Source organism: Cydia pomonella, chromosome 5 (genome assembly GCF_033807575.1).
Source record: "Cydia pomonella isolate Wapato2018A chromosome 5, ilCydPomo1, whole genome shotgun sequence".
Classification (NCBI taxonomy): Eukaryota; Metazoa; Arthropoda; class Insecta; order Lepidoptera; family Tortricidae; genus Cydia; species Cydia pomonella.
The window spans coordinates 2,414,926-2,437,453 of NC_084707.1; the positions used below are offsets into that span (position 1 = coordinate 2,414,926).

Below are 22,528 nucleotides of genomic sequence, written 5' to 3' on the forward strand. Positions count from 1 at the left end.
CGTAAAGTGCGAGTGTAATTTTTCGCTTCAACCCTACAGTGTGGGATATCGTTGGATAAGTATTTCTAAACGAATAAAGGATCTTCACCAAACATTTTTTGATAAAGAGATTATTTTCGGAAATAATCGCACCGAAAGAAAAAAATGTGTCCTCCCCCCCCCCTCTAACTTGAACCAAAAAATATGAATAAAAATCGTGGAAGTAGACCTTAAGAAACACAGTAAATGAAAAATATAGCGAACATGATCAGTTTAGCTGTTTGCAAGTTTTCGCAAAAAGTCTCCTCTTCATAGTAAAAAGATGTACAACCACAGTTAAACGTATATGACGTCATTAAATGGTGGATGGATAGAATTCCTGAAGTTTAGACTAAAGTTTCCCAAAAATTAAATCATAAATATTTAATAAATTAAATCAAGAGGGGACCAATAAACCACGTTATTATTTTCTATTCTTTAATTTTTATATCTCAATGTGGTTAAAACCCACGACGCGCCCTATTTATCGATATCGATATATTTACACATTAAAACGTAAATCCCTAAATATCATCCTTGTCTCGATTGTCACATCTCGTTTTCATGTATCATTTCTCAGTTTCCTCCTCAGGCGGTTTGTGCGTTGTTTCCGTTTCCGTCAGCAGCAGGTTCTTCTTTGAGTGTGTTTATCCCTTTCAGCTTATTCCGTAGTGCTGCCAATGATACTGGAATTAAAAAAAAATTATAATGTAGAAAAGGGAAAATCCACTGTGCTGAATAAAATTTACATTTGGTTTTTTTTTAGGTTAGGTAATAAAATCAATACAAAGATTTATTCCATCTCTACTAAATACGTTAATGTTAAGAGGAAATATAAAAAGACATTCTGATAAAAAATTATAACTAGAAATAAGCCCTATGTCCCGTTCCGACTGTCACCTGATCCAATTCCAAATGTGCCAAAAATGCTAGCGGCATTGTCGCGTTGCACAGCTAGCGATATTTGCTGAAACAGGAAAGAGCCGGCACGGGGGTCGCTGCCCCTATCTCTCAAACGCCGCCCCAAAGTACTAATAAGTTTTTTGGCCTCCACACACCAAGGCCCCGCAGTTTCTATAGCGATCGGAACAAAGTCGTACGCTGGTACCAAGTTTGCGTATTTATTATATTTGAATTTCGCAGCACTCTCGGCGGCCGCGCCTGCTATTTTGCTAGTATGGGTGATGTGGGAGGGGGCAAATGTGCTAAAGCAAGTGGCGTCCCAAATCAGGCTGCGGCCTTTTGCCCAAGGTATCAGCGTAAGGCCGTCCGGTCGCTTACCGTCTGTGCGGCTCCAGGATACATGGTATATTGGCCGAGACCATGGCACGACGGATCAGCTCGTTGATGGCGTTATGTCTTGGTATTCGCCCCGCACATCGCAAGCAGCTTAAGCCGTGGTGCCCATTAGCCTCGACCATCGTCCCGCAGATGCAGCGATGGGTTTCGCATACCTTGCATCCTATTAGTCTTAAGGCCACTCCGACTCTTATTGTGTCATCGTCTAAAAAGGTACCCAATTGCGGAGAAGGCAGTGCGTGCAGCCAGGCCCCCGACTCAGGTTGCCTAACGGCTTTTAGTCTGGCCACATCTTCTACTTGTGGAGCGCTGTTCAATAGGCTGAATATATATATAGGAAAAAATGAGTTTTAGCCGATATAACAAAACCCGTGCTCATTATTTTTTACTGCTTTCAAACATATACTCAAACCAGCCATTAACTAGCAAGTTGCTTGAGCATCACTTTCTATAGGAGTTAGAAGATTTAGTAATTTTTTAGTACTTTGGAGGAAAATTTCTCCCAATAGGTTGACTTTGGGCAGCTAAAAAAAAATACGTGTCTGTTATTTTAGACTATTCTATAACGTATATAAATATAAATCAAATCGGAACCGGACAGTTGGGTACCTTTCCTTGTAAGCCATGGATGTTTACTCAACCCTCGGTGTATCTACATTTTATCCTTACTTTTTAGGGTTCCGTAGCCAAATGGCAAAAAACGGTACCCTTATAGATTCGTCATGTACGTCTGTCTGTCCGATTATTCTTGCTTACAAGCTTTATAGACCGCGAGCCTGGAACAGATTTCCATGACCAATCGCTTCCCGGCCGAAAACTCGGCCTACCTTTGTTTCATCGCCAATTTTTCCGTAGATTTTAGGTTCACATAAAATATTTCAAATAATTTCACAATGTAAAATAATATTTACACAGAATATTTAATTCAAATAATTTTTAGTTCGGAATAGTTACATTCCGTCCCGTCCATCCCATGAACCCTCGTGGACGTTAGTTGGTGGGTTGAGGAATGGCAACCACCGAAACACGTAAAAAAAAATTCATCGCCTCCTGTTGGATACTTTGTCAGATGATAGTTCAGATGCTATTGTTAATTTAAAAAAACATCAGCCGGTTGTATCGCTCATTCATAATTTTTTTACACAAGATTTCTTGCAATAACACAACCAATACAATTGTGCGTCATATAATCATGAGTTTGCCGGGCGCCGGCGTCGGCCAAGGTTACTACACAAGTTACACAACAAAATGCTTTACTTGACTGGTTAGATACAACAAGGAAGTAATCTGTCTATAGATATTAAAAAAATGGTACGCGATTTTTTTTGTTAATCGACAACACTTTTCGGTAAAATATTGTAAAATTTTGGATAACAAGACAAAAAAAATCCGAGATAATCTCGTTTCTACAATAAAAAAATATTTTTGCTTTAGATTGAGAAAAGTTAAAAACTAAATTTCATCTCATACAACAAGCTACAGTCCGTCACATTTTTAGGAGACAAAAAACAAGACAACGAAAAAAAAATTACCCACTGTACTGTTGCCGATTTGTTTCACCCGCTGGTACTAAAGAAGAGTCGTTTTCCAGATAGATTTACATAGAATACACCCATGACTTAGATACAAAATTCAAAATTCAAAAATTTATTCTGCAAGTAGGCCTCAAGGGCTCTTTTACAAGTCAATACAACATTTATTGTAACATCATATAGTGACATGAAAAATACATAACAACATTTACAAATACAACAGCCAATACCTGGGTAAACATTACATTATAATAATCTCAAATATCCGTGTTCCGTGTTCATCACACAAATAAATGCCCTTACCAGGACTTGAACCCGGGACCATCGGCTTCATAGGCAGGTTCACTAGTGTCAATACCCTGCTAGACCGGTTGTCTGTAGGTACAGTAAAAATATTTATTTTGTGACCCATTCCGTACCTTGTCCAGTGACAACAGTATGAGGTCCCTAGCGACTTTCATGTTGTTTGTCACTGTGACAACTTGAAATAATTGACAATTGGTAACAAATTAAATCTTTTGACTGTACCTAAATTCATTAATAATATGTAAGAAGTTAAGAACTAAGTCCTTACAAGGACTTTTCATGCGGCATACTTAAAATGACACGCTTAAATAAAACAGTACCTGGGCGACCGAGCTTTGCTCGGTTATAACTATTTATTGTAATATGGTGATAATCTTAACTACATTTTTTACTAAATTAAACTTGTCTAAAACAATAAAAATTAAAAATATATATATAAACTTAAACATATAAAAAAAAAAGTTAGTCACCGGGCGATATTTGAACCCGTAATACTCGTTTAGCAGTCCGCGTCTTAACCCGCTGGACCAGACGGACAGTGGCCGGCAACACGAAATTAGCGACCATATTCTGCGTCGAAAGAAAAACGCATGAAAACTCGAAAACACGCGTTTTCCCAAACATAAGACTAATCTAGATAGATTGTATACCCCCAAAAACCCCCATATACCAAATTTCAGCGAAATCGTTAGAGCCGTTTCCGAGATCACAGAAATATATATATACAAGAATTGCTCGTTTAAAGGTATAAGATACTTACCACATCGCAAAAAAATATTTTGCTCCTTGTTATTCCTACACAAGTAAACGAGTTCTATCGATGATATTACTGCTACCATCGTTAATAACACACAAGCGATTATTGCTACTAACATTTCTTTAAATTTTAAAGTACTTATGTAAATAAATATGGCTTGACAAAGACGTTGTCACTCGCGGATGATTTTAAGGCGTTTGAGCACAGAAATGACGGAATAGATAATGTTTGGGGCAATACGAATTCGCGTTTGAAATATTCAAGTTCGATTTGTTATGAATAGGAACAGTCGCCATCAGATATATCGGAGCGGTCGAGGTGCTCACAAATATCTGAACACGCCTCTATTGTCAAGGCGTTAGAGTGCGTGTTTAGATATTTTTGAGCACCTTGGCCGCTCCGATATATCTGATGGTGACTGTACGTGAGGAGGTGAAAATTGCGATGCTTTATAACGCAGAGGAGAGTATTGATTCTTCCCAAATTATTTTTAACTTTAAAAAAATATACTATAGCGTTCAATTTTGAATAATTTCTAACAAGTGAGTACGTATGAAAAGAAACTTTAATTCTATAGCTGCCCAATGTTTAGGGTTCCGTACCAAAAGTGCGACTCTGTCCGTCTGTCACATCGTTATAATACCTCGAAACTACCTACAGTAATGAGTAATGACCCTGCCTATGAAGCCGATGGTCCCGGGTTCGAATTCCGGTAAGGGCATTTATTTGTATGATGAACACAGATATTTGTTCCTGAGTCATGGGTGTTTTCTATGTATATAAGTATGTATTTACCTATATACGTATGTATATTGTCGCCTAGTACCCATAGAACAAGCTTTGCTTAGTTTGGGGCTAGGTCGATATGTGTAAAATTGTCCCCAAATATTTATTTATTTATGTTACTATATAGGTACCTATAGATCACTCTAAGTAAACCAACTTACTTAAGAGGCATATTCTAAATAATCACTTCATTGTATATATTTCCTGCTCAGCGAAGGTCAGTCACTTCAAACAAACTGAGTGGTAAATTGAGACCAATATCAATAGTGAGGTATGGACTTAGTTTTAAACACGAGTTCTAATAACTCTTTAACATTAAAAGTGCCTAAAATCCATACTAATATTATTAATTTGGCGACCGTTCTGGCCTAGTGGGTAGTGACCCTGCCTATGAAGCCGATGGTTCTGGGTTCAAATCCCGGTGAGGGCATTTATTTGTGTGATGTGCACGGATATTTGTTCCTGAGTCTTGGGCGTTTTATATATATTTAAGTATTTATATATTATATATATCGTTATCTGAATACCTACAACACAAGCCTTCTTGAGCATAACTGTGGGACTTAGTCAATTTATGTAATAATATCCTATACCTAATATTTATTATTATTGAAAAAAAAACTTTGCGAAAGTAGCCGTGTCTCCCTGTCTGTTTGTTATCAACCTATATTACCTCTTTACGTTGAAACTGTTACCTACTTAAATTAAATCGAGTTAGATGGCATTTGATATGGATATATTTTTTTTGAGGCCCGGGAAAGGACATAGGATAGGTATATAGTTTTTATTAATCATCGTAATTCCAAAAGGCATTATTTATTTATTTCCCCTAGATTTGAAGACTGGCATTGGTTTTTATTAAAACCGGTGTCTGCACCAAATTTTTGGCACAAGCCGACCCCAGGATCCTTTAATATGCCACCGGGACAGCGCTTCGCTATTATCTAATTCTAATGTACTGAAGATAGTGCATTAGCAAAAACGCACGGGTACTAATCAGCATGTATATTACATGTAGGCGTTTCCACGGTATTCCTTTTTATATGAACGAACGAACGAAAGTAATCATATCATTCATTCACTTAACAGCTGTCAGCTCTCAGTTTACATCCATTCGTGATGCGCTCTCGACGCGCTCGCTAGCCGTCTTTACAAACAAACCACAAAAAAACATTCGAATTTCGAATAAGTATTTTCAAACTTTAAAGCAATATAAGTCTCCCGCGCATTTATTATATTAACAAAATTAAAATTGTATCAACAAAATAAGCCATGTTAATAACGATTCTCGCAATTTTTGGAGCGGTGGTGTTGTTTTTCTCTTTACTAAACTTTATGTGGACACCATTGGAATTAATATCGTCCTATTTGATGCCCTTTTTCCTGCCATCGGAAGTGGAGTCGTTGTCAAAGCGATTTGGACCTTGGGCGGGTGAGTTAAGACTCGATTTATGTTTTGTTATTGTTGTTAGGTTAGGTCAGCTTCGGAACCTGTTACTGACCTAGCCGGTGCATTTTTATAACATGTTTATAGTTTATTTATACTCGTATGCGTTACAAAGTACCTACTTAGGTACCATTTAAATCAAGCTAAATATTCGTTATTGCAACAATAAGAATAGATTTGATAAAAAAATATAACTATAGTAAACACCCCTATAATGGAACAGGCACCAGTAATGGGATGGTATAGACAAGTCCTGTAAAACAAGTATTTACCATCAGTTTTTAATCGCTGGCAGCATTTTACCATAAACAAGACCCAAAGAGCTGGTTAAGTTTAATATTTCATTAATATTTGTTAGTTTGAAAATTAATGGCGCCATACATCCCATGACTGGAGCAAAAAACCATCGTTTTAATTGGTTAATAATATTGAAAACAATTGCAGTAGCTTTCATTAAATACATAAAAAACATAAAGGACGAATTCACTAATTAGATAATATGTACTTATATTTAAATTCTAACTGTTTCTGGTAGTAATTTATTATAGTTATGTTATAATTCAATTCTTATATTCCTATGTGTCATGTCTGGTGTATACTATAAGTGACATTATAAAAAAAAAAAAAACTTTTTAAGAATAAAGCGGTATAAATTTTACAGATGTCATTACATTCGTTTATTTCAGGCCGGGGGCCCATAAAAAAATGTTAGTTACAATACCTTAGACTAGTACCTATTCGTATACAAAAAGAAATTACAATGATATTATTAATAATTAAAAATTAGAATACCAATACCAATTCCACAATAATCAAATAAATAAAAATAATCAAATTAAATTTCCCATGATTGATGATGTTAACATATAGGAAATCCCAAACTTGATTGTGGAAGCATTAGTGGTCATTTTTCCATACAAACATTATCGACATTTTCCCCTCTGGATTTTGACCCTAGATGTTTTTTTATACGAGTGCCATATTATAATTACCTGTGTCTAGGTATACGTATTGCCAATGCTCCAAATAAAAATAAAAAACCTATTGTATTGATACTTCATTTAATTTGATGAGCATTTGCATGACAATCGCAGTAAAGGTCAGGTAATTAGAATAAGGCAGGTATTTATGAGCGTTCTTGTTTCTTTACTTACTCGAGACAAGGTTTGAGACAAGGTCATTGGATTAACTGAAAAAATGACATTGAATATTTATTTTCTGAATAACTGCATAATTATCTACCATAGAGGGACATTGTAACTATGAAGATGAAATGGTAGAGCCGGGAGATGACCGAACGAGATGCTCTTATGTAACTTTCAGTAGGAGTAGCAGAGAAAGCGCTATGATTGTTTGTCCTTGTCACAGTCTCATTTTTTTAATTCCCCATCGTACATTTTAGTATGGTTTATGGTGGGCAACAAATAACCCGACCAAATTACGTTGGTTGTTTTTGGTACGTTGTCAGGAATGTAAAAACTTGTACATCATTAATCTTATACCTTTAAACGAGCAATTCTTGTATATATATATATATTTCCGGGATCTCAGAAACGGCTCTAACGATTTTGCTGAAATTTGGTATATGGGGGTTTTTGGGGGTAAACAATCGATCTAGATTAGTCTTATGTTTGGGAAAACGCGTGTTTTCGAGTTTTCATGCGTTTTTCTTTCGACGCAGAATATGGTCGCTAATTTCGTCCTTTTTCGTTCGTCGCTAATTTCGTTCTGGTCCAGCGGGTTAAGACGCGGACTGCTAAACGAGTGTTACGGGTTCGAATCTCGCCCGGTGACACTAACTTTTGTTTTTTATTTTATTTATATGTTCAAGTTTATATATAATTTTTTAATTTTTATTATCACCTATACACCACCATATTACAATAAATAGTTATAACCGAGCAAAGCTCGGTCGCCCAGGTACTTTATTTAATAATAGAAAACTAGGACATATTATAATACCAGAAAAAAAAAACAAATAAGTATCAGAATTATATAACTAAGTTACCTATAAAATCTTAATAGTTCTATATAATTAAGTACAACATATATTTCTTTAGTTTCTGTCAAGTGTCCAAGGTTTGCATAGATGGCGCCATCTTTTAGGTCACCCCTTTCTCTAGTTATGTCCTATGAGATTTGGCTTAAAGGGCTGGCATCCAGGTCATAAAATACCAAAAAAAGCAAGAATTTGACACAATTCTAGGGATGGTCAGGGCAAGCTATGCTGGCGCCATCTGTATACTTCGACCGGCCAACTCCATTGAAATTTCGTATTTATTCCTCTTAGAAGTGAGCTCTTGTTTGTTGTTGTTTATTGTTTTAATTGTTTGTTGGATCGCGAGCTTCAGTTGTCCTTATCGCACACTTTTTAGACTCCGTCTGCGCCTGCGAGACAGCAACATTCATTTAAATTATTTAAATCTGAAAAGGGGCTTAACTAATTTATCCTCTTCAGAGGCGAGACCGTCAACATCTCCAGCATCTCCTGCGGCGGTATCATGGTCGCATTTTTATCACTTGTCATGTCATGCGTCACTTTCGCACTTACATTGTTAGAACGTGACAGGCATGATGACAGGTGATAATAAACCGACCATATTAGCCCTACTGTAGGGCTAATATGGTCGGCTCTTTATCACTTGTCACTATGTCTGTCACGTTCTAACAAGTATATAAGTGCGAAAGTGACGCATGGCATGACAGGTGATAAAAATGCGACCATGATACCGCTGCTGATGCCTCGTAGAGGTTTGTTATATTTAAGTTTGCAATTTAAAAATGCCTTTTGCAATGGCCACCTAATAGCGATACGCCGCTTACTTGCATAGTAGTAAGAATTAATTACTTATGTAATTATTTTATAATTACTTACAAGGAACTTAGTTCTGTCGTCGAGGAAAATTATGTTGCGTTGACGTTTCAATTTATCGCAGGATCTGAATCTGACAGAGATGAAACTCTAGTTAGAAATAATTAACCTTAAGAAAAGGACTCGAATGGAACCAAGTTCAAACCACAATTTGATTATACACCGTGTTTTATTTTATTTTCGCCGTTAATTTCAAGGGTGCATTCTTGAGCTTAAATTAAGTAACTTTCTCAAAGACACCGGTATTATAATTAACTCCATTTCGGTGATAATCAGTAATTTATTTTTTATCTTATAAGACCCTCACGAGTATACTTGCCTTAGGGCCTGTTTACATATTAATTAGTGCTAAGTACGAGTGTGTTTTGTACATTTGCTACTAAACGTAAATACTATCTCGGACGATTGATGTTCGCAATTGCATTGATATGTCATAGTTTTCAATTGTTTGGTTGAATTAGTCTAATGCCCGTGTTACAACAACGCTATAGGCAACATTTAATGACTTTATATATATATATATTTTTTTTTTTTTTTTTATTTATTAATTATGGCATTTGACGACCGGTCTGGCCTAGTGGGTAGTGACCCTGCCTACGAAGCTGGTCCCGGGTTCAAATCCTGGTAAGGGCATTTATTCGTGTGATGAGTATGGATATTTGTTCCTGAGTCATGGGTGTTTTCTATGTATTTAAGTATTTATAAATATTTATATTATATATATATCGTTGTCTGAGTACCCTTAACACAAGCCTTATTGAGCTTACTGTGGGACTTAGTCAATTTGTGTAATAATGTCCTATAATATTTATTTATTATTTATTTTATTTATTTAGTTTCCTTAAACGTACTTACCCATACCCCGGAGTTAACGGAATTCAATAAAAACACGGTGTATAGTAAACAGTTAAACACCCCTATGATGGGACTGGCTCCAGTAATGGGATGGTATAGATAAATCCTGTAAAATAAGTATTTAACATCAGTTTTTAAACGCTGGCAACATTTTACCTCAAACAAGAGCAATAGAGCTACTTAAATTACATTTTTTATTGATATATTTTGTCAGTTTGAAAATGGCGCTATACATCCCATGACTGGAGCAGAAAAACAGTTTTAATTTTTTGTTAATTACATTGAAACCAATTACAGCATCTTTCATTAAATACATAGAAAACATGACGAATCAACTCAACTTTTAACGCATAAAGCAGTAGAAATGTTACAGGTGTCGGTGAAATATCAAAATACTCCAAATTGTCTCTTAAATGTCCCATAATTGGTGCCGTTAACACACAAGTAAATGTATTATTTACTATATAACATTATTTAATCACAGAGGCAAAGGAGTTGAACGAAGCCAAGTTCAAACCTTGGTCTGAATATAAATGCATTATTTACGTTGCGTCATTCCTAGGGTAACGGCGGCTATTAACGCGGGTATCAAAATCGACGTCTAACACCGCGGTGTTTACAAATACGCATTTTGCAAGCAAACAGATCTATTCTCTAAGAAATAAAGCATACACAAAACAAGCTCATTCATTGGTCTATCGTGCCCATTAGTGTGCATTTGTGTGAGTGTAACAAAAAACTCGCGATTCGTCAGTTTGTGCGACGGCGGCGCAAGAACCGGTTGTTCCATACAGACAGACGCGTGACTCCACAGGTAAGTGCACTCCAATCTTACTTAGTGTTTTACGTAATAGTTATGGCAAATAAACTAGTGCAATGCCTTTTAAGAGGTTGTGTATTGTTTTCTACACGATTTTGAATTACTTTTAACTTAGTTTTTGACCGGGAAATACGTTTAAAATTGAAAATAAAATACAGCGGTGATAGGCGCCAATTACTTCTGTGGTAAGTAATTCCGTGGTATGCCACGTTAATAGAAAAAGTGGTAGTTTTGTTATTTACTCTTTAGTTTTGGTACAAATTATCAATTTTATAATTTCTTTTATTTATTCCAATCTTGATCTATTCACGCTATTAAAGAGCTATTTCCGAGGTATGGAAAGTATTCAACTAACCCTTAATTTTTAACAAAAACTTCAGCACCGATTTCCTTGTTTCTATGGGAACCCTTAATCTGTCAACTTTTTTTTATTTTGAGTTAAAACCTAAAATTTACTTGCCAGTTATGTGATTTTGTCTTTACAAGAAGCTTGTAATATACGTGTTTGATTTGATTTGAAAAAACATCTGTGTTTTATTCTTTTTATGGGTCGGAATTAGGTTTAATTAAACTCCAAATTAAGCCTATTACCGATGGTATGATCAGATTACCCTCGGTAATAGAATGTATAGAAATCTATTACCGACCCAGAGAAATATCGAATGGGTCGGTAATAGGCTCTTAAAGAGTTATCTATTACCGAGTGACTATTTGGTATTGTATTGAAATATCGCATTTAGGGTACCGCAAGTACAGATTTCGTTGATAAAATTTAGACTTCAGTTATCATTATCAGATTTAAATTCTTCTGTTTTCTGCTTCAGTTATTACTCTGACAGACAAGGAAGGGTACCCAACTGCCGGACAATTCCGATTAGATTTTTTTTTTTATAATTTTATTTATACAGTAGTCCAAAATCTCAGACATGATTTTTTTTTGCTATAAGAATCAGCAATAAGAAAAGTACTGTGATTTGTTAGTTATAAACGGGTAAATTATAACACATAATATGTGAGAGACTTTATTTAACTTAATTACCTTATCAAAAATATTAGAATTAAAAATTTTCATGTTTTTATATATAGTCGAAATTTTATAATGTGGACGTTTACCATTTCACTGTGGTAAACTTTCACTCAGGTGGTAAACGTCCAGCTTATAAAATTTCGACTATAATTTACGCTGTGCCTTATGAGAAAATGTTACTTACTTGTTTTTTTTTGTGCAGCTAATTATGTCAGTAAGACAAACTCTTATCAATCTTTATAGTATTTAAAAATTACTTTATTTAATAACAGGCAGACCTATTTGTCATATACGTCCTTAGTAAAACTTTACTAACAATAATTTTTGTTGTTTTACATGTAAAACATTCAACTTATAACTTATACAGGTACTCGTGGGTACTTGGTAAGTTAACTATTTAATAGTATTTGATTGTGCCAAAGTGTAATTATAATCTCTTCGAATATATCTCTTATTTTTAAACATACTCCTATAGTTTTATTTTTTATTTTTGTGTCATTATTAAACTGAATGACACAAAAATAATATACAGAACCCACGTCGTTATTATTGTTTTAAGCCTCGGTATTAGGTTTCGAATTTTGAGTTTGGTTTCTGTTAACGAGTGCAGGAAAATCATGCCAATTGTACCCTCGGTAATGAAAGCTCAATTCGCGATAATAGAATCACAGCCTGTCCCTTGCCACGGTAATAGAAGATTTGGTCATTTTGGCTTCAAAAAATATTTTAATACATATAATAACCCAAAATGAATCCAAAAACGTGTGAAACGGAAAGTTCATTAAATGCTCTGATGAAAAAAAAATATTCCTGGCTGTTAGACAGCATTGATACCCTTAATTTTTGGATCTCTTTTGAAAAGTTCCTTAACTACCACGGTAATAGGTGCCTTTACCCTAAGCCGTATTTTACACAGCGTTTGGACTTCAACACTATTATGCTCGTAGGGAAGTATGCTTTTGGTTATGGTTAAATCTTAAGCTGGCTTCTGACCCCTAAGAAATAAAGGAATCCTAAACACTCGCCCATTACCAATAGCTGCGGCTGAGTAGCTTATTCTATAATTAGTATTAATTAATCGCTGGCAAAGGACTTGAACGGAGCCAAGTTCAAACCTTGGTCTGATTATACAGGTAATGCATTATTTACGGCGCTGCGTCATTCCTTTGACTTAGCCGTGCTTACACAATATGTATACTATAAATAAATAGGTAAATATTCATAGTCATATTATGGGACAATCTCGCAGAAGTTGACCTAGCCCCAGTAAGCTCAATAAGGATTGTGTTGTGGGTACCTAGTTACCTACTAGACGACGGTATACCGGGTAGGGCCTGTGACGTGACAGAATATTAAACAAAAACTTTAAAAATATGAATTATAATATTTTATTTACAATAACAATATACAAAATGGATATATACAGAGCTAGAACTAGCTTATTCTTTATTTGATTTCTTTATTCTTCCTTTACTGCACCATGGTAATCACAAAATGGTATTTACATGCGAAAGAGTAAAAGTATCTCATGGACCCAGAATGGGGCAATTTTATCCTTAAAACTAACTTAAGTGCTAATACATACATAGGTATTTACATTTAAATTTATCAATAAGTATTTGAATAGGAACATAATAACACTGATTAATTTACATCTAAAATAGGCCCTTGAGGCATTGTACCAAGGATGCTGGCGGCATTTCCTCGTTGTATCACAATGCTGATACGTTGTGTGAGGAAGCCGCCAGCTCTTCGGTCACCAGTTACATCAAACAGACGCTTCGCGATTTCTGCATAAAACTGGTGGGCGCTGGTACCCCATGGACCTACAGTTTCAACGCCAAATGGTACAAAATGGTACTCTCTAAAAAAATATTACAGTAATATTGAACGAACTGCACACAGTGAATTTACAAAGATTACTAGCTGGCATTTATGCTATCTGACAAATATTTCGTTATGGCTGTGTTTTACTGTAATGTTTTAATTTCGATTTCAATATTTATTTGCAACCAAAGTAGATTACAGTAATACATATTTTATGTGTGTTGTTAATTGTTAATTGTGTTGTTAAATGTTTGTCTTCCTATATGTAATATATATCAAGTATTGGACCAGTCCGTAAGTAGTGTGTATAGTTGATTATAAATAAAATAAATAAGAATCAATAAACTATACTGTAGATGTAGGTTGTGCTTCACTTGTGCTCCTAAACAATAATTTCATTCAGCGAGTTTTTTAAATTAACTAGTGATTTGATTTAAGTACACTTTAAAGCTTTTTCTAAGAAAGAATATTGCGAAGTCAACTACACTGATGATAGCGTACATTGAAATGACTTAGTACATTTAATTTGTATGAAAAGGGAAAATCTCAAAACTGGATATTAAAAAAAATTAAACATTTTATCGTTTAAGTAGTACAATCTATGTTTTAATTTTAAATATATAAATATATTGATAAATACTTATAAATAAAATAAAATAAATAAATATTATACGACATTATTACACAAATTGATTAAGTCATAAGTGACAAGTGAAGTGAGTGTGAGTGAGTGTGAAGTGAAAGTGTGTGTGAGTGATAAGTGAAGTCTTAAGTGTGTAGTAAGTGACAAGTAAAGATGTACTTCGAAAACATCCATAACTAAGGAACAAATATCGTTCACACACAGTGATGAGACGACAACGAACAGACTTTAAAGTTTCAAAAGGAGGAGGTTTCAATTCGGTTGTATGCTTTTTTTTCTATTCAAAATTATCATTAAATACCTTGCTTGTTATTCGGTTGTTGATGTTGTTATTTCGGTTCACTCTTAGAAAAAAAATTTTCGCTTTTGGTCCAAGAAATGTTATTCTGGGTGGAATAAACACGATACCAAAACTTATGCCGAAACAATGTACTTATGTAATTTTCGGTTATTACATTAAGTAAGTAGGTATGTAAGTAAGTATATATTCTTTATTGCACCAAAAATTATAGATGTTACATACATGTAAAACTACAAATAAATTTTAAAGTAAAATAGAACCAGGTAACATCAGGCGGTTAGGGGGGACATTATCATAACTCAGAGAATATTTTTTTCGGACTTACGTCGAAATATTTTGCGCTTATTTTGTACAGTATAGGGAACTCTGTCTAGTTATACACCAAAATTTATAGAAATATACCAAAAAAAAAAAAGAAAAATCGGTACTAAAATATGACCGCCGCCCTGCGCAGTGCACAGTGCAGTGCATGAATACTGTACGATATGAAATTATGCAGACCTTTAAGGTCGACTGCTTTTACTATAGCTAAATAGCTATATGCATCACTATAGGGCTACATAAACACACTTGACACACATTACATGACGGAGCAGCGCCACCTATAGTAGACGCAAACCAAACTGACGACCGAGGTCATATCACTATCTCTCTCATCCTACCTACGACCACGCGAGTGTGAATGAGAAGTTTTACGACCCCGGTCGTCAATTTGGTTTGCGTCTACTATAGCACGCAATGAGCTTATAAGAGAGGCTCAAAATTTTAATTTTAATTGAATTTTTATTCTAAATTCTTATAAAAGCTAATCATGGGACATTTAAGAGAAAATTTGGAGTATTTTTGATATTTCACCGACATCTGTCTAATTTCTACCGCTTTATGCTTTAAAAGTTGAATGTCCAATTCGTCCTTTATGTTTTCTATGTATTGAATGAAAGCTGCTGCAATTGGTTTCAGTATTATTAACCAATTAAAAAAATGGTTTTTCGTTCCATTCATGGCGCCATTAATTTTCAAACTTTTCAAACAAATATCAATGAAAAATTAAACTAAAAGCAGCTCTTGTTTATGGTAAAATGTTACCAGCGATTAAAAAGTGACGCTAAAAACTTGTTTTACAGGTGCCTGTTCCATTATAGGGGTGTTTACTATAGGTACCGATGTCGTCACTCACTGAGGATTCCTCGCTAGTAAGTACATAGTTACATAGCGAGGCATTATGCTAGCATTTAGTAGGTACCTAATACTAGTACCTACTTAGGAACCAGTTACCATATACGAGTACGTACGTTTAGTAAACATTGTTATATTTGTGCAGACCATGTGTTTACTTGAAGCCGAGAGGCCAATTCTGATTTAACATTTTGTTAAGGTTTTGATCTTGTTTTGATACGAATATGACTATCACTCGCGCTGATTGGCGCGCTCGAAATGCACTGGGGCCTAACCAAGACTATCGTACGTCGACAAACGCCAAACGAAAAAAAGCGGCCAAGTGCGAGTCGGACTCGCCCATAAATGGTTCCGTACCATTTATGACGTATTACAAAAAACTACTAACTAGATCTCATTCAAACCAATTTTCGGTGGAAGTTTACATGGTAATGTACATCATATATTTTTTTTAGTTTTATCATTCTCTTATTTTAGAAGTTACAGGGGGGGGACACATTTTACCACTTTGGAAGTGTCTCTCGCGCAAACTATTCAGTTTAGAAAAAAAATGATATTAAAAACCTCAATATCATTATATCATTTGAAGACCTATCTATAGATACCCCACACGTATGGGATTGATGAAAAAAAATTTTTTTTTTTAATTTTATGACGTATTAAAAAAAAACTACTTACTAGATCTCGTTCAAACCAATTTTCGGTGGAAGTTTGCATGGTAATGTATATCATATATTTTTTTTAGTTATATCATTCTGTTATTTTAGAAGTTACAGGGGGAAGTATTCTAAGTATGGGGAACCCCCAAAATTTATTGTTTTATTTTTGTGTGAAAATCTTAATTCGGTTCACAGAATACATCTACTTACCAAGTTTCAATAATATAGTTCTTATAGTTTCGGAAAAAAGTGGCTGTGACATACGGACGGACAGACAGACAAACATGTCGAATCCATTTTTCTGGTTCTGTTTTTTACCATTTGGCTACGGAACCCTATAAAATACCGGGATAGCAAATGACGTAACTACTTCGATTATTTAAGTTTCGATTGCCATTTTCAGTCAACGATTGGCATCTTGGTTAGGTACCCGGGGTAGTCGTAAAAAGTAGCTTCTTTTTGGCGCGCGTCATATACTGTTACACTGACACGTCGTGTCTTAACAAGATTATAACTTTAACAAATTAAGTAATCAGAATCAGCCTTCGCGGAAGACGCTGCTTATTGACGAATGATCACTATTTATTTACGTCTGATCAATATTTAATATCGTGGCTCTAGTCTTTGTTGGTTTGACGACTAAAAGGATTTAAAAAACCGACTCGTGCTAATCAACACCAAAGAATCACGTGACATAGTGGCACCAGTGAGCCTGTGACCAACAGACCATACATCTAACGCGACATCAAGTAAGGAGTCGCGCGCGAGAACGCAAGTCATACCAGTCGGTCTGGGAACCAGTACCCGACAATTTTCTATTTTTTTATTAAGTATCCAAAAAACGCTTTGGTCTCGGACCGTCTAGAACGCAAAATTACTAGTGTAATATTTTGCCTATATCCCTTTTAGTCTACATCGCAAACGGTCCAGAACACAAAATGACCACTTATAGGTAGGTTAGGTTCGTTAGTTATCTTTTAATGGCCGAAGTCCAAACCGCACAGAAATAGAAGCCCCGCGGCAGCGGGGCTCCGTCGACATCGCTAACGTAAAGGTAAATCGACGATACGTAGATAAATAAAGGTCTAAATAATTGTAGTCATTTTGTGTTCTAGACTGTTTGCGATGTAAAAGGGATATAGGCAAAATATTAAACTAGTTATTTTGTGTTCTAGACAGTCCAAGACCAACCCCAAAAAAATAAGGGTATAAAGCCGATTTATTAATGTGGCAACACTCCAGAAGCAATGCCTAACTTTAACAAAATCTGAAGGAATTTAAACATCTCATTGACCTAAATAAGTACCAAACTCATTAAACACCGTGTGACACATCACATCACGTAGGGCCCGTTTGAATTGCACCATTTGCACATCGTGCACGTGCAGTTATGAGCATGGTGAAAGGCAGATCTATTGTTTATCTATGCACTAGGTGCATTACGTAAGAGTGTTACGCGTAGGTTATGCCGGGTCATGCACGGAACAAGACCGATTTCAGAATACTTTGTATGATATTTTAGTCTTTAAATGCGATCTAGAATACACCTTTAGAATCTTTCGGTGTCGGGTTTTACCAGCGCAAGGTGTATAGGTAAATCTAGAATAGGGTTGTTTCCATTTTTTTGAAATGCTTGTATTACGTTCTATATTAACTAAAAGTTGCCCTAAAATTCAACTTTTATACTAAAAACTGCTTTAAATATGTTAAATTAGCAAAATATATATTGACAGATGCTTTCGCGCCCAAAACGCTCTTTGAAAATTGTGTGACGTCACAGTTTACGGTTTGACACATAACCACATACTCACGTAGAAGATACGAACTGTCTACTGACATTTGTCATTTGTTGTTTATCGCCTAACTGTCAACAGTGTCAATCCGAGAGTTGTGACGTCATCAGAATCTTCAAAGACGTTTCGAGTTTGGTCACGTGACGTGTGTCAAAAGATATTTTAAATTCAATATTTACAAAAATATGGTTATTACAGGTCTCCTAAAAGTAGTTCATGTTCTTATAATCCAAAAGAATTTATTGGGATACAATTCTGCCCTAAGATTTGTAGATGGAAACAACCCTATTAGGAAGAGTAAACTTGATCGGTGGATACCTAAAGGTAGACACCTACATATATAGGGTTTCGGTGTCAGGATTTCCTCTTGACATGTCAGAATTTTTGGTTCTTTATCAGGATTCCGGGGAACATGGCAAGTGTCAGGGTTTTTAAAAACAAAATACAAAACTATGAGGCCCATGGGGACCCAGCGCGCAAAAGTTTTTTGTAGAAATCGCGAAGCGTCTGGTTGACGTAACTGGTGACCGAAGAACTGGCGGCTTCCTCGCACAACGTATCAGCATGGCGATACAACGAGGAAATGCCGCCAGCATCCTTGGTACAATGCCGACCGCTTACCGAATGCTTGGTTTGACGACCGGTTTGGCCTAGTGGGTAGTGACCCTGCCTACGAAGCTGATGGTCCCGGGTTCAAATCCTGGTAAGGGCATTTATTCGTGTGATGAGCATGGATATTTGTTCCTGAGTCATGGATGTTTTCTATGTATTTAAGTATTTATAAATATTTATATATTATATATATCGTTGTCTAAGTACCCTCAACACAAGCCTTAATGAGCTTACTGTGGGACTTAGTCAATTTGTGTAATAATGTCCTATAATATAAAAAAAAAATGCCTCAAGGGCCTATTTTGATTTAAGCTAGATATAGTAATACCTCTATATATATCCATAATGTATATTGTCATTGTAAATACAATTTTATCAAATACGAAATCGTACGTACTTTAAATAACTTAGTTACTATTTACTTTAGATATAAACGCTTCTTAGAGTCGACTCGCATTCAGACCAGCAGTTACAGTGATAATTTGGTGTAGCAAGGTATTGAGTGTGCCTTCTGGGTATTGAGACTATAAGTATTAGGCCTCGGGACTTCGTACTTCGCTGTACGCCTGCAGCCTGTGGACGAGATACACGCAGCGTTCTATGAATGCCATGCGTGTACAGTACAATGACGCGTTCAGGGTACTGTTGCGGCTGCCGCGATACTGCAGTGCGTCGGGCATGTTCGCCGACGCGCATGTGGACGGTTTCCACGCGACGATGCGCAAGCGCTGCGCCGCGACGCTCCGAAGGGTGCGCGACAGCCGCCACAGTCTCCTGGCCGTCGTGGCAGGGAGATGGGACAGTGCATTAATTAGGCACTGGACCTCCCAACATCTTAGTTTAGGTACTAACATAGTAATTTAAGTATATTTGTAACTAACAAAATATGGATTGTGATTGTGTCGTCCGAAATAAATGATTTTATTTATTTATTATAAAGTGATATAATTTAGATACCGGAATTGCATCACAGTTTACTTATTTATTTTAAACTTTAGTGCACAAATACAAATAAAAAGTACAATAGGCGGACTTAATGTCTTGAGGCATTCTGTACCAGTCAACCGCTGGGCCAAACAGCAGATATTTTCTAAGGTTAGATGGTTCTTCTCGTTTTAAAGGCGAAGTAACACTAATCCAATCAGTAACCACTTGTCTGCATATGATAAGGATCCTGAACCAGAGAACGTGTCAACTAAATTGATTCATATTGTTCCAGAAAATTATCATGTGTATGCGACTGTTTCCTAAATAAATGAATACTAAATAAAAAAAAATAAGTTCGACCTATGTTGAAGTTGGTACTATATTATTTACTCATAATACAATATCTACTTATCATTAGAAATACATGCTTAATAACTTTCGGGTGGTCAACTTCACCTATTGTTTAAATTACAAGCTTATGCTTAAGCTTAGCTGTTTAACTTGCCATGTAACTATGTATGCTTGTACGGGTCAAATTTTGCAGAATAAATTTGACCCATTTCCCAGCGGTGACGATGCAATATTATGGTATCATCGAGCGGATCTGATGGCTGATGGTGGAGACAGGAGGTAGCCATAGGAACTCTGTGATAAAACAACGCAACCTAATTGTGTTTGGGGTTTTTAGAATTGTCTCGATGGGTATTAGTTGCCTGTGGAAAGAAAAGTAGACGCAGCGATAAAAGCGTTTACCTAAAACAAAATTTTTGCGAAAACTTATTAATAGGTACAGCAGCTTCTGCCCGTGACTATATTATGCTTGGAGTGATAATAATGATGATACAAACTACCCTATTTCCTTTGCCGGAGCTCAAATAATCTCCATACTAAATTTCAACTCCGTTCGACCGTTTAAGTGTGAAAAAGTAACAGACATAGTTAATAGTTACATAGTTACTACCAAGGACCATTCTTCTAACTAGGTATTATAAACACAGACTAACTTCACCATCGTATCATCTTACAAGTTTCACAAGCCATCTCGTTGTCTAGTAATGACACAAAATTATTGCCTTACGAAACTCAGCTGCTTAAAATGAAAATTATGGCCGCAGTGCCCGTAGTACAAAACACTTGCGGTTTTACAAAACTGAGCGGCGCGGGGTCAATTTGCATTTAAGTATCTACGTTGACGGTTTCATCTCAAGTCAGTTTTTGTACTTAGAGGTACCTACGTCCAGTATCCCTAGTGTAAATATTTTCGACAGCGAAACGTTACGTACGCGTTTGCGTTAAGTGTCATTAGTATGAGATTTTTGACTTTCCAAAACGTCCCGCTTGGCGCGCTGTTCAAAAACCCATACAAAATGAGACTTAACGCAAACGCGTACGTCACGTTTCGCTATCGACTAAATTTACACTAGGGGCACAGATGTTTGCTGTCCACAGTTTGACATAACGTGCCTAATTAAAATAACTCATAAAAGTCATAAAGCATGTAGATAGAATTAGTGGGTGTGCATTAATTACGTGAGCGCTTCAAGGGAGGGAGTCAATCCGAATCTCACTAAATCTCACGTTGGTTGACATGATCATGCATCATTCTTGTGGCCTGTGGGAATTGAAATATATATTTAGAAGTATGAATGAGCTTGAAAATGAACTCTTTATTTTCCTGCTCCGGGACCACGCGGGTATGTTTATGGACACTCTAATTTGGGTTCAATCAGACAGTTAGTCCCTATATTTATTAACCCCTTGGATGCCACCACGTCTATAGTACGTGGCGCGTCATAGTGAACCTTATCGTAATGCACAAATGTTGATTTTTGGCTGAAGCAAACAGGAAAGACGTAAACCTTATTGGTATGTATGTGTAAAATAGTAGTTTAAATCATTAAGTACATGTTTTGTTTGCAGCGGTGACGGGCTGCACGGACGGCATCGGCAAGCATTACTCACTCGAGCTAGCTAAACGAGGGCTCAACATCGTTCTCATCAGTCGGAACCCGGAGAAACTACACGCCGTGGCCAAGGAAATAGGTGAGCTTATCAACAGTATTAAATAAATAAATAAATATTATAGGACGCTATTACACAAATTGACTAAGTCCCACAGTAAGCTCAATAAGGCTTGTGTTGAGGGTACTTAGACAACGATATATATAATATGTATATAAATATTTATAAATACTTAAATACATAGAAAACACCCATGACTCAGGAACAAATATCCATGCTCATCACACGACTAAATACACACGCCCTTACTAGGATTTGAACCCGGAACCATCAGCTTCGTAGGCAGGTTCACTACCCACTAGGCCAAACCGGTCGTCGAGTATTCAATTGAAATTAGTCTGAAGGTCGTCGCCAAGGGGCAGCAAGGGCAGCTGGAGACCAAATATTATTTACGATGTATGGTCCTCCCTTCAGATAGGCGTTCTAGGGATTCGCGAGGTTTCTTACAGAGCCACTTGTTCGCATAATATGGAACCAGGTAGGTTTCAGCTTAGCATTCAAGATACTATTAAGCCGATTGTATCAATCGATTTGTGTGACACGGGTGACAGTGGTGACAATAGGCTGACTTAAAAAAACAAGGAGATTATTTCTAAAAAACAACGTAGTGGCATTAATGTTTTTCAAACCCGCTTTATTTCATTATAGTACATTGTGCAACGATGGTGATTATTCCCGACAGCCGCAGGCTGGAGGGATTTAAAGACCCGAGTTTGCAATATTCTTACCCCCGGAGTTACACACAATGTTTTTCATCACACTTGCGAAGAAAAAACTAAATTTTAGACGAAATAATTCTTAAATACGGTGACATATCAAACATTCGTCCGCCATTTTGTAATTTCTTGA

The 22,528-nt window shown here is 36.1% G+C and overlaps 1 protein-coding gene and 1 long non-coding RNA gene across 2 annotated transcripts in view; one reads left to right on the forward strand and one right to left on the reverse strand.

Moving 5' to 3' along the window:
* The first annotated feature begins 5,765 nt into the window (after positions 1-5,765).
* Positions 5,766-22,528, forward strand: part of LOC133518427 (inactive hydroxysteroid dehydrogenase-like protein 1) — a 31,951-nt gene continuing 15,188 nt past the window's right edge. Inside the window, exons 1-2 of the mRNA XM_061852111.1 lie at positions 5,766-6,130; positions 21,578-21,700. Of these exons, the coding sequence (XP_061708095.1) occupies positions 5,971-6,130; positions 21,578-21,700 (283 nt within the window). The 5' untranslated portion in view covers positions 5,766-5,970. The remainder of the gene's footprint in view (positions 6,131-21,577; positions 21,701-22,528) is intronic.
* Positions 16,030-22,528, reverse strand: part of LOC133518436 (uncharacterized) — a 107,971-nt gene continuing 101,472 nt past the window's right edge. The window contains exon 2 of the long non-coding RNA XR_009799480.1: positions 16,030-16,230. This is a non-coding gene — a long non-coding RNA (uncharacterized LOC133518436). The remainder of the gene's footprint in view (positions 16,231-22,528) is intronic.